At 40.1% G+C, this 13,609-nt stretch overlaps 1 protein-coding gene across 2 annotated transcripts; it reads left to right on the forward strand.

Moving 5' to 3' along the window:
* Nucleotides 1-10,815: 10,815 nt before the first annotated feature.
* On the forward strand, nucleotides 10,816-13,395 carry LOC142177446 (putative caffeoyl-CoA O-methyltransferase At4g26220). 2 transcript variants are annotated; one of them, XM_075246133.1, is made up of 7 exons: nucleotides 10,823-11,212; nucleotides 11,313-11,393; nucleotides 12,007-12,063; nucleotides 12,160-12,239; nucleotides 12,558-12,702; nucleotides 12,789-12,920; nucleotides 13,003-13,395. In XM_075246133.1, the coding sequence occupies exons 1-7, from the start codon at nucleotides 11,042-11,044 to the stop codon at nucleotides 13,291-13,293; spliced, it is 957 nt and encodes a 318-aa protein (XP_075102234.1). In that variant the 5' UTR covers nucleotides 10,823-11,041; the 3' UTR covers nucleotides 13,294-13,395. The 2 variants fall into 2 exon arrangements, with proteins under 2 accessions (XP_075102235.1, XP_075102234.1); XM_075246134.1 differs by lacking the exon at nucleotides 11,313-11,393 and having other exon boundaries at nucleotides 10,816-11,212.
* The last annotated feature ends 214 nt before the right edge of the window (nucleotides 13,396-13,609 follow it).

A 13,609-nucleotide genomic window follows, 5' to 3' on the forward strand; every position in this document is an offset into this window, starting at 1 on the left:
CACATATGCAATTAATCAAGCCGTTTCACAACCCACATGACACAATATAGTATTACATGAAATAGCCGACGATGAAATAACATCCAACGTCCGAATACTCCTCTATAAGGAGCGCTATGCTGAGATGAACATATCCGGCCTGAGATAGATGTCACACCCCGACCTGGGAGCGAGACTGGCACCTGGTGCCTCAACTAACTTGGTGTACCAAATTGCAACTAAGGGACTCTGAACATATAATGTCATAATTTGGCCATGGGGCCACCTTGCAAGATAATTTGCGAAGAAAAATATAAAACTGAATGAAAACTAGCGCTGACTAAACATCAATATAAAGTTGGGCCGACAAGGCCGTCATAACTACTACAACTGACAAACCACCAAAATATACATACCAGGCCTAGAAGCCCAACATAGTGCACTAACTGACAGGATATGTCTACAAGCCTCTACTGATGGATATATTGTGATCAGAACAGGGCCCCGACCTACCCATAACATATATACATACATACAGAAGATGTACACGAAAACCTAGACCCGATAACTCCGAAGGACTTGGAGCTTATCGATCAGGCTGAACTCTGGAAACACCTACTGTGGAGGTCTACCCGTCTGTCTATCTGAACCTGCACGCATGAAATACAGCATCCCCAGAAAAGGGACGTTAGTACAAAATAATGTACCGAGTATAAAAGGCAATAACATAACTGAAAGTTGAAACTGAACTGATAATATAATAATTGAAAGTAATTGGGAGTCATAGATGATCTGGAGATATACTTACTTGTTGATACTGACTCAACTTCTTCAATATAGTAAGTAAAGGATGCTCCCCCACGTGTCCGGATTCTGGAAATATTTGGATGAAAACGTTATCCATAATCTCAAGAACTCAAATATATAATTTTTACCCAATTCCATAACTATTTTCGTGGTTAAAATCTCATTTTTATAAAAATCTAGGTTTTTTACCTAAACCCTTGATTTCTAAGATTTACTAGTTATAATCTGCCTATAATCTATGTATTTAACTCAAAGGGTGTAGAATTACCTTACCTTAAAGTTGTTAGTTGAACTCCCTTCTCAAAAGATCTGAAATCGCCCAAAAATGGAGGAAAAATGGGCTCAAAATGTCTGAGCCCCGATTTTTAACCATTCTGCCAAGCAGTGGTTTCGCACCTGCGGAAATTCCTCGCAGGTGCGAGTTCCACTCGCTTGGGCCACGGTCGCATCTGCGCATAATTTCTCGCACCTGCGTGTTTGCAGGTGCGCCCAATGTTCTGCACCTGCAATGGCAGGCCTTCTTTCCCCTTCCGCTTCTGCGGCTGTCCAAGCGCAGGTGCGAATGTACCAGAAGCAGAAAGCTTTGGCATTTTTCTTCCAAGTCTGAAATTGGTCCGAGCCTCGTCCGGTTAACACTCGGGACCCCCGGGGCCCCGCCCAAACATACCAACAGGTTTGAAATCATAAAACGGACTCGCTCGAACTCAAAAAATGCGTAAAACAACATCAAATTTAAGAATCATACCCCAAACCAAATTAATTCGAACTTAAAATTTTCAAGTTCTTCAATTTACATCCAATGCGCCGAAATATACTTAAACTACTCGGAATGACAAGAAATTTTGCGTGCAAGTGTTAAATCACTATATGGAACTATTCTCAAACTCAAAATTTCAAACGGACTTCAATTACTCAAAATCCTACTCCAAACCAAATTCAAAGAAGTTTAAACCTTCAAATAGTTGATTTTTACTATTAAGCGTCAAAATGCCCCGGGTTATCCAAAACCCGATTTGGATATACGCCCAAGTCCAAAATCATCATACGAACCTATTGGAACAGTCAAATCCCGATTCCGGGGTCGTTTTCTCAAAATATTGAACGAAGTCAAACTTGTCCATTTAAAACTAACTTAAGGAACCAAGTTTTTCGATTTCAACCCAAACGCTTCCAAATCCCGAACCAACAATCCCTGCAATTCATAAATTAATAAAAGCAAGTTTGGGGAGTTTTATTTTAGGGAACGGAGTTCTAAAAGTTAAAATGACCGGTTTCCCACAAGTCATAAATTAATAAAAGCATATTCGGTGAGTTTTATTTTTGGGGACGGGGTTCTAAAAGTTAAAATGACTGGTTGGGTCATTACATTCTCCACCTCTTAAACAAACGTTCATCCTCGAAAGGGTTTAGAATAATACCTGGAGTGCTAAATAAGTGTGGATATTTGCTCCGCATGTCCTCCTTGGCCTCCCAAGTTGCTTCCTCGACTGGTTGGCCCCTCTACTGGACCTTTACTGTAGAAATCCTCTTGGACCTCAACTGACGAACCTATTTATCAACAATGGCAAATGGCTCTTCTTCATAACCCAAACTCTTATCTAGATGAACTGTGCTGAAGTCCAACACATGTGATAGGTCAGCATGATACTTCCGGAGCATAGATACATGGAAAACCGGATGAACTCCCGATAGACTGGGAGGCAATGCAAGCTCATAAGCAACCTCCCCAACTCGTCTCAACACCTCAAATGGGCCTATAAACCTTGGGCTCAATTTCTCCCTTTTCCCAAATCTCATGATTCCCTTCATCGGCGAAACCTTCAAGAGAACTTTTTTACCTATCATAAATGATAAATCACGCGCTTTCTGATCCGCGTAACTCTTCTGCCTGGACTGTGCTGTACGAAGTCGCTCCTAAATCAACTTTACCTTTTCCAAGGCATCCTTTACCAAATCAGTACCATATAACTTAGCCTCACCGGGCTCAAACCATCCGATAGGTGAACGGCATCAACGGCCATATAAAGCCTCAATTGGAGCCATCTCGATGCTGGATTGGTAACTATTATTATAAGCAAACTAGGCCAAAGGCAGGAAACGATCCCACTAACCTCCAAAGTCAATCACACATGCCGTGAGCATATCCTCCAAAATATGAACTGTCCGCTCTGACTGCCCGTCGGTCTGCGGATGAAAGGTTGTGCTGAGCTCTACACGGGTCCCCAACTCACTCTGTACTGCTCTTCAGAAATGTGAAGTAAACTGAGGGCCTCTATCTGATATAATAGAAATTGGTACACCGTGCAACCGAACTATCTCCTGAACATAAATCTTGGCCAACCTCTCTGAAGTATACGTAGTCACAACAGGAATAAAATGTGCCGACTTGGTCAACCTGTCAACAATCACCCAAACTGCATCAAACTTCCTCAAGGTCCGCGGCAACCCCAACTACAAAGTCCATAGTAATTCGTTCCCATTTCCACTCTGGTATAGTCATCTGCTGAAGTAGGCCACCTGGCCTCTGGTGCTCATATTTAACTTGCTGGCAATTTAGACACCTAGCTACATACTCAACTATGTCCTTTTTCATTCGTCGCCACCAATAATGCTGCCTCAAGTCACGATACATCTTCGTAGCACCTGGATGAATAGAATACTGAGAATTGTGTGCCTCCTCCAGGATCCTTTTCCTCAGTTCATCCACATTAGGAACACATAGACGATCCTGGAGTCGCAGAACACCATTTGCACCAATAGTGACTTCCTTGGACCCACCTCGTAGTACCGTTTATCGAAGAACCATTAAGTGTGGATCATCATACTGGCGAGCCTTGATCTACTCAAATAGCGAAGACTGAGCTACAACACATGCAATAACTCGGCTGGGCTCTGAAATATCTAGCCGCACAAGTCTGTTAGCCAAGGTCTAAATATCCGAGGCTAATGTCCTTTCCTCTGCTGAAATGAAAGCCAAACTACCCATACTCTCCGCCTTTCTGCTCAAGGCATCTGCAACCACATTTGCTTTGCTCGGATGATACATGATAGTAATATCATAATCTTTTAGTTACTCTAGCCATCTACGCTGCATCCAATTTAGGTCCCTCTGCTTGAACAAATGCTGCAAACTGCATGATCAGTATAAACTTCACAGGACACCCCATAAAGATAATGCCTCCAAATCTTAAGAGCGTAAACAATCACAGCTAACTCCAAATCATGTACCGGATAATTCTTTTCGTGGGTCTTCAACTGATGTGAAGCATATGCAATAAATCGCCCTTCCTGCATTAATACACAACCCAAACTAACGCGCGAAGCATCGCAATACACTGTATATATTCCCGAACCGGAAGGTAAGACTAACACTGGTGCTGTAGTCAATGTTGTCTTGAGCTTCTGAAAGCTTGACTCACAATTATCGGACTATCGGAGCTGAACACCCTTCTGGGTTAATTTGGTCAAAGGTGCTGCAATAGATGAAAAACCTTTCACGAACCGACGATAATAACCTGCTAAACCCAGAAAACTCCTGATTTCAATCGCCAAAGTGGGACGATGCCAATTCTGAACTGCCTCAATCTTTTTGGGATCAACCTTAATACCATCACCCGATACAATATGTCCCAAAAATGCTACAGACTCAAGCCAAAACTCACATTTAGAAAACTTAGCATATAGCTTTTGTTCCCGCAATGTCTGAAGCACTACTCTCATATGCTGCTCATGTTCCTCCTTACTGCGCGAGTAGATCAAAATATCATCAATGAAGACAATGACAAATGAATCAATATATGGCCTGAATACCATGTTTATTAGATCCATAAACACTGCCGGGGCATTAGTTAAACCAAAAGACATTACCAGAAACTCATAATGACCATATCTAGTACGGAAAGCAGTTTTCGGAACATCCGAATCTCGAATCTTCAACTGATGATACCCCGACCTCAAGTCAATTTTAGAGAACACCCTAGCACCCTGCAACTGGTCAAATAGATCATCAATACGTGGCAACGGGTACTTGTTCTTAATAGTAACTTTGTTCAATTGGCGATAATCAATACACATTCGCATTGTGCCATCTTTCTTCTTCACAAATAATACCAGTGCACCCCAAGGCAATACACTCGGTTTGACGAACCCTTTGGCTAGTAATTCTTCAAGCTATTCTTTCAACTCTTTCAATTCTTTCGGAGCCATGCGATACGATGGGATAAATATAGGCTGAGTATCTGGAGCCAAGTCAATACAGAAATCAATATCACGATCAGGTTGCATACCTGGAAGATTTGAAGGAAATACATCAGAGAACTCCCGAACTACTGGCACTGAATCAATAGCCGGAGTCTCTACAGTAGTATCCCGAACATAGGCTAGATAAGCCAAACAACCCTTCTCAACCATGTGTTGAGCCTTTATAAAAGAAATAACCCGATTAAATGAACTAACCGACGAACCCTTCCACTCCAGCCTAGGCAAAGATGGAATAGCCAAGGTAACAGTTTTGGCATGACAATCTAGAATAGCATGATATGGAGATAACCAGTCCATACCCAAAATAATTTCAAAATCGATCATCTCGAGCAATAAGATATATGCTCTAGTTTCATAACCACAGAATGTAATAATACAAGACCGGTCGATCCGGTTCACAATAACTATATCGCCTACAGGAGTGGACACATAAAAAAAAGTACTCAAGGTCTCATAAGAAACACCCAGGAATGGAGCAAATAGAGATGACACATATGAATACGTGGATCCTTGATCAAATAATACTGAGGCATCTTTGCTGCAAACGGAAATAATACATGTAATCACAGTATCTGAGGCCTCTGCATCTGGTCTAGTTGGAAAAGCATAGAACCGAGCTGGAGCGCCAACTGGCTGGCCTCCACCTGGCTGACCTCCATCTCTAGGACGACCCCTGGCCACCTGTCCTCCACTCTTGGTGGTCGGACTACTAGTGGAGCAACTGGTCTGGTAAGCATAGGCTGCTGACCCTGCTGTACTAGTCTACCCTGAAGCCTGGGGCAAAATCTCTGCATATGACTGGGATCCCCGTACTCGTAACAACTCTTCGGTGCGATGGGCTACTGACTAAGTGTCTGGCCCTGGGGAACTGAATGCCCACTGGGAGGACCCTGAATAGCTGGTGGGCGGTAAGAACTCTCTGGTATAGCATTGAGATAAGGTCTCACTGGAGCATCTCGAGGAGATGGTGGTGCTAGAAATGGGGGTCTGCTGGACTGCCCCCTCATAAACTGACCTCTGCCCCCAGACGGAGCACCTCTGAACTCTCCAGAGTACCTGAACCGCTTATCTCTCATAATCTGCTCTCGGCTACGCTGACTTACACCCTCAATCCTCTGAGCTATCTCCACGACTAGCTCATAAGAAGTACCCATCTCAACCTCTCGAGCCATAGTGGCCTGAATGCCAGTATGTAAACCCGCAATAAACCTCCGCACTCTCTCCGCCTCAGTAGGGAGTATCATAAGTGCATAGCGAGATAACTCAGAAAACCTCGCCTCATAATCGGTCACTGACATCTGACCCTGCTGGAGCTGCTCAAACTGAAATCGCAACTCTTCCCTCTGGGAAGGTGGAATATACCTGTCCAGGAAGATACGGGTGAACCTGTCCCAAGTCATGGGAGGAGAATCTGCTGGTCTACCAAAAACATAAGACTGCCACCATTTACGGGCCCTGCCCTCTAACCGAAAAGTAGCAAAGTCTACCCCATGAGACTCCGATATCCTCATGTTGTGCAGTTTGTCCCTACAACGATCAATGAAGTCCTGTGGATCCTCATGTCGCTCACCCCAAAAGACAGGAGAATGTAGTCTAGTCCATCTGTCCAATAGTTTCTGAGGATCAGCGACTACAGCTGGCCTGGGCTCAGGTGTAGCTGCTGCCACTACCTGGGCTCCACCCACGGGTACTGCACCCTAGGTCTGAAATACAATAGCTGCCTGTCCATGAGCCTGCGCGGTAGGTGTCTGTGCTCCCCCGCCCGCCTGAGATGTGGCTGGGTATGCCGGAAATAAACCGGTCTGAGTCATATTGTCCATGAACCACAGCATACGACCCATGACATCCTGAAATCTCGGTGCAGATGTGAAATCCACCGGAGCTGGCTCTGCCACAGGTACCTCATCATGTTCCTCAACAATGGGGTTCTCTGCTGGACCCACTGGCGGCATAACTGGAGCAGTCCTGGGACGTCCTCGCCCTCTACCACGGGCTGGAGCCCTCCCCCGACCTCAGCCTCTAGCAACTAGGGGAGTAGCTCTGCCCTGGTCTGGAACCTCATTCGAGCGTGTTCTCGCCATCTGAGAGAGAATAAGAAAAGGATATTTAGAACTACATCAATTGCACGATGGAATATGGAGAAAAGTAATTTCCTAACACCCTATAGCCTCTCGAAGATAAGTACAGATGTCTCTGTACCAATCTGCAAGACTCCATTAGGCCTGCTCATAACTTGTGAGACCTACGTGAACCTAGTGCTATGATACCATGTTGTCACGACCCAATTTCACCTATAAGTCATGATGGCGCCCAACACTACAGCTAGGCAAGCTAACTAATAAATTAAGCATACATTGATAAAATTTAAAAAACCAAAAAAATATAATAAAACCCAAACTCTACCAATGTGTGTGCCAAGACCTGGTATCACGAGTGTATGAGCATCTAGTAGATTATACAAAACCTCAAATACTGTCTGAAATAAAATAGATAGAATAAAAAATACAAGGAGAGATACTAGTAGCTGCAGAACGGCTCAAAAAGACAGCTCACCACTATGCCCCTGAATAGCGTGGGTGTAAGACGATAGGTCCCCCACTAGCACTTGCCTCAGGTCCTGCACAAAAAGTACAGCAAGTGTAGTATGAGTATGTAAACAACGTGTACCCAGTAAGCATCAAGCCTAATCTCGAAGTGGTAGAGACGAGATGGCCGACTTTGACACTCACTATGGGTCGATAATAAAGATTGAAATACAATTAGGATATTTAAATCAGCATGATTTACAGAATTTAAAATAATTTATCTAACCAGCAGAAATAATTAAATTTCTTTCAAATGCAACAATTCTCAATATATAAATTAAATTCCTTCAATTCAAATAATTTCCAATTTAACAATTAAATATCATTTACATGAATAACAATTAATTCTTTAACAAGCAAGAATAATAATTCATTAAATTTCAAGGATTTTTCCAATTTATCAATTAGCTTCGCAAGCTGAAATAAACTATTAAGGTATCGTGTAATTATTATTATTAAGCACAATTTCTGCCGAGGACGTACGACCCGATCTAGAGTATCGTGTACACTGCCGAGGGACGTGCGGCGCGATCCATAGATGCATCTATCCTGCCGAGGCATTCGGCCCGCTCCACAAGAAAGGAGGACATTTTCTTATGTACCTTCGGAAGGAGAATATATTTATTATGAGATAAATTCGGGAGGAAGAACAATTTCTTTTAACAATTAATTGATTTAAATAAAAAATTAGGCATATGAGATTTTCATCCTTTAATATCTTTATCTAATTATTATTTAATCCCTATGGGGCAATTTTTCCCTCCCAAGATTAGACAAGAGACTTACCTCGTCTCAAAGTCCAGTTTTCGATTATCGTGTCGCGTAAAATTCTTGATTCAATGCCGAAAAATTTAAAACTATCCAAAAGTTATTTTAAATAATTAATATATGTTCAATAATTCGAAATTCATCTATTTAATAAATTACTCTATCCAAAATGGTAAAATTCCTAAAATTCACTCCGGGCCCACGTGCCCGGATTCTGGAAATTTTTGGATGAAAACGTTACCCATAATCTCAAGAAATCAAATATATAATTTCTACCCAATTCCATAACTATTTTCGTGGTTTAAATCTCATTTTTATAAAAATCTAGGTTTTTCACCTAAACCCTTGATTTCTAAGATTTACTAGTTATAATCTACCTATAATCTATGTATTTAACTCAAAGGGTGTAGAATTAACTTACCTTAAAGTTGTTAGTTGAACTCCCTTCTCAAAAGATCTGAAATCGCCCGAAAATGGAGAAAAAATAGGCTCAAAATGTCTGAGCCCCGATTTTTAACCATTTTGCCAAGAAGTGATTTCGCACCTGCGGCTTTCGCACCTGCCGAAATTCCTCGCAGGTGCGAGTTCCACTCGCCTGGGCCACGGTCGCATCTGCGCACAATTTCTCGCACCTACGCGTTCGCAGGTGCTCCCAATGTTTCGCACCTGCGATGGCAGGCCTTCTTTCCCCTTCCGCTTCTGCAATCGAAGCTCGCATCTGCGAGGGTCGCACCTGCGGCTGTCCAAGCGCAGGTGCGAACGTACCAGAAGCAGAAAGCTTCAGCATTTTTCTCCCAAGTCCGAAATTGGTCCGAGCCTCGTCCGGTTAACACTCGGGACCCCCGGGGCCTCGCCCGAACATACCAACAAGTTTGAAATCATAAAACGGACTCGCTCGAACTCACGGAACGTGTAAAACAATATTAAATTTAAGAATCATACCCCAAACCAAATTGATTCGAACTTAAAATATTCAAGTTCTTCAATTTACTTCCAATGCGCCGAAATATACTTAAACTACTCGGAATGACACGAAATTTTGTGTGCATGTCTTAAATCACTATATGGAACTATTCTCAAATTCGGAATTCCAAACGGACTTCAATTACTCAAAATTCTACTCCAAACCAAATTTAAAGAAGTTTAAACCTTCAAATAGTTGATTTTTACTATTAAGCGTCAAAACGCTCCTGGGTTATCCAAAACCCGATTCGGATATACGCCCAAATCCAAAATCATCATACAAACCTATTGAAACCGTCAAATCCCGATTCCGAGGTCGTTTTCTCAAAATGTTGACCGAAGTCAAACTTATCCATTTAAAGCTAACTTAAGGAACCAAGTGTTCCGATTTCAACCCAAACGCTTCCAAATCCCGAACCAACAATCCCCGCAAGTCATAAATTAATAAAAGCGTGTTCGGAGAGTTTTATTTTAGGGAACGGGGTTCTAAAAGTTAAAATGAATGGTTCCCCGCAAGTCATAAATTAATAAAAGCATATTCGAGGAGTTTTATTTTAGGGAACATGGTTCTAAAAGTTAAAATGACCGATTGAGTCATTACAAATGCGCTTTTGTAATAATAATATTGATTGTAGTTTACTTATTAAGCTATTATCATGGCAAAATTTTAGAGAATCAAATCAAGTAATAGTGCACCAATTCTAATAAAATCATGGATACGCCCATGTGAAGAGTACTAAATCCCCATGTGAGTTAAGAGGAATGGATGTAGGCTTAACATTTGAATTTAACCAATATAAGAAGATTATCGTGTTCATTTTACACCTAATTTATTTTTTATTTGTTTTAATATATGCATCCCCATCTCAAATCATTCAACACTGCACTCACTAATCTTCAAAAAGGATTCTAGTAATCAAGATTTGAACAGAATTTGTTAAAATCTTAGAAGACTTGTTAAATTGTGACAGATTTTGTTCAAAAAGTTTTCTTTCGATTGAAATCCTTTTTTCAAAAACTGATCAAAACAGTTTAAATCGAATAAATTGCAATTCCTCGTCTTCATATACTTTAAAATTTGAGAAAAAAATGTTTTTGAGTAGAAACAGAAAAAAATAGCTTCTCTTCAAAAACATTCTTTTTGACAAGTAGTTTTTAAAAAAATACACTTAAAAATAATTTTTAAAAACCCGACCAAAGACTAATTGGTGCTCAGGTGATTTTCGAATTAATCAGTGAAACGCAAACAAGAGGACTATAAACCCATTTGACTCACCTAAGTTCAACGTACCTCTTCCATTTGCATAAAACCTGCAAACGAAAAAAACAATCTTTTAAGAAAGAAAAAAAAAACGTGGTATTAATGAGAAATAGGAAGAAAACACGTGGATTACCGAAGCTGGGGTTGGTGACAATACTATAATTAAATGCGGACATAGCAGCTCCGGATTCCTATCCTTTAGCTGCTACACTCTTTCTCTAAGCTCTCATTGGCCGACGAATCATCATTACTGATTGTGCTTTCCGTTTGATTTTAGGAGAGTTCAGTTCAACATAATTTCGCGTCTGTTTATTAAATTTTGCAGAGAGATAAAGCTAGAAGCTTTAGATTGAGGAGGATTTAAGATGCAATAGGAAAGCTAGAGTTGAGAGAGCAGACGAAGGTTATTCTGAAAAACATGGCCTGTGTTGGAGCTCCAAACTTTGCTGCTACAAATGCTGTTTTTATAAAACAATCATTGCGGTGGATTAATGGAATATTTCTACCCAAAAAGCTGCCATTTTCGCCTCTCCCTAACTATAATAAGCTGAGGACGACGTTGAATCTGCAATCTAAGGCTTCTGCTAAGGTGTATTTCTTCATCCTATATCGACTCCTTCTTTGCTGGTTTCCTTATTTGACATCTTACTATATAATATAAAACATTTATATATTGATTAATTTGACAGGTTCTATCGAAAACAACCTTCCGGAGTAATAGGAGTAGTAGAGTTAGTCTGCGTACACACTGTATTTCTCCGATCCCACTCGTACGATTTTTGTTTTTGTTGTATTAACTTATAAGAACAACAAAAAAAACACATGGCTTCCTTTGTTTTATGAATTTGACATTACACACGGCCAATTTCTTTAATGTAATAATTTTGTAAACGATTAAATCTGGACAAAAATGGACCAACCCCAAACTTAAGAAACCATACTTTAATTGGCCGGTTCCTTCGATTGGAAGTAAATATAATGTGCATGTGGTCCTCTTTGCTTGGAAGTTGAAAACTTCATAGAATTATCATTTAAAGGCATTCAATTCGTAGCCTAAACTTTGTAGGTCTTGCTTTTTTCCCTTTCTCTTTGCTTTTACGAGAGTTAGTTCTCAATCATCATTTTCAGAATAATTATATAATCGTGTTCGGTAGTAGAGTGCTTTTCAAATTTTTTTTTTTGAACACTCCTGTCTTGTGCTTATAGACTCAGTACCTCATATACTTGGGCTCTATCGATTTCGATATATAACAGCAGTAACAAATTTAGTGAAATCCCACGAGCGAGGCCTGAAAATGCTAGTGTGTAAGAAGAACTTACCTTTTGATATAAGCAATACCAAATCCTTTTTTTGATATTTTGTTTTTTTGATTATTTATACAGGATGAAGGTTCACCATGGGACGATAAGGGGTTATTGCAGAGTGAAGAATTGTATCAGGTACATACATTTTTATTTCAGATTCTTGCCACCCCCCTTCCTTTTCATTCTTTTGTTCAACTTTACTAATTATCCTTTCTTTTGAAACGCTTCCAGTATGTTTTGGAGACTAGCGTTTACCCAAGAGAACCAGAGTCTCTCAAAGAGATAAGGGCTATAACAGCAAATCATCCAGAGTAATTTTCTTTTGTGACTTCGTTTAATTGTCTAACTTCACAGTAGTAGACTGGTACATTATTAGCAAAATAGAAAAACAGGATTGAAAATAGACCAAGCTTTGAAGATACTGGAAATGAATGCCTGTATTAAATGAGTTCAGCCTTATTGGAAAACTGAACTGATCAAACTCAAATTATTTGGCTGCCTTAATCTGTGAACTTATATGTAAAAATACCAGGATTTATTTCTTTAAGTTAAACGAAGATGGTATATAAATCACAGAAACTTATTCCATGTTACAACTTACAAAATTATAATGCTTTTTAATTTTCCAGGTTTTATATGGGAGCAACACCGGATTCAGGCCAACTGATAGCCATGCTCTTGAATCTAATAAATGCCAAAAGGACTATTGAAATCGGCGTCTTCACTGGATATTCTGTGCTTCTCACTGCTCTTACAATTCCTGCTGATGGCAAGGTTAGTTTTGCTGTTAAATCATCACTAAATATAGCCCCAAGTATCTTCACACATATGTACAAAATTGGCAAATGTGTTGATTGCAGATTATAGCCATAGATCCAGATCGACAGTCTTATGAATTGGGGTTACCAGTCATCCAAAAAGCTGGAGTTGAACATAAAATCGATTTCAATGACTCTCCAGCTTTACCTGTTCTTGACAAACTCCTGGAAGATGTGAGAAAAACAATTAACTCATAATCTCAAACAATGTCGTGTATGCTTTAATGTGATTTTCATTTTTCCTGATTCATTGCAGAACAAAAACAAAGATAGTTTTGACTTTGCATTTGTAGACGCGGATAAAACTAGTTATGGAAACTATCACGAGAGACTAATGCAGTTGGTGAAAATTGGAGGTCTGATAGTGTATGATAACACACTATGGTATGGAACACTTGTGATGCCAGAGGAAAAGGTTGACGAGTTGATGAGAACAGAAAGGAAATACTTACTTGAGTTAAACAGATTCCTTGCTGCTGATACTCGCATTCAAATTTCCCAAGTTACAGTAGGTGATGGAATGACCATCTGCAGGAAACTATTTTGATGAATACTACAGCTTTTTTATCCACAACTACTCAGTTTTTCTGTTAATTTTTTAATAAACTAAAAATTCAATACACGGGTTCTGTCCATTTGACTCTTTAAATTGCAGAAAACTCTTATCTTGCAAGCTGCTGCTCTTCTGAATTATTTACTCTAAATTGAAGATCATGCCCCCCCCAAAAAAAAGGTTTTGGAAGGAAATAAAATAGAATATGGGATGAAAGTTAACCCTTGTTTCTATACTCGGAAGAGAAAAAATGGTAGAAAATAATTTTCTTCTGTTTGGTTGAGAGAAAAACTGTGTGGAAAAGTATACA

This window comes from Nicotiana tabacum, chromosome 23, assembly GCF_000715075.1.
Source record: "Nicotiana tabacum cultivar K326 chromosome 23, ASM71507v2, whole genome shotgun sequence".
Lineage (NCBI taxonomy): Eukaryota > Viridiplantae > Streptophyta > Magnoliopsida > Solanales > Solanaceae > Nicotiana > Nicotiana tabacum.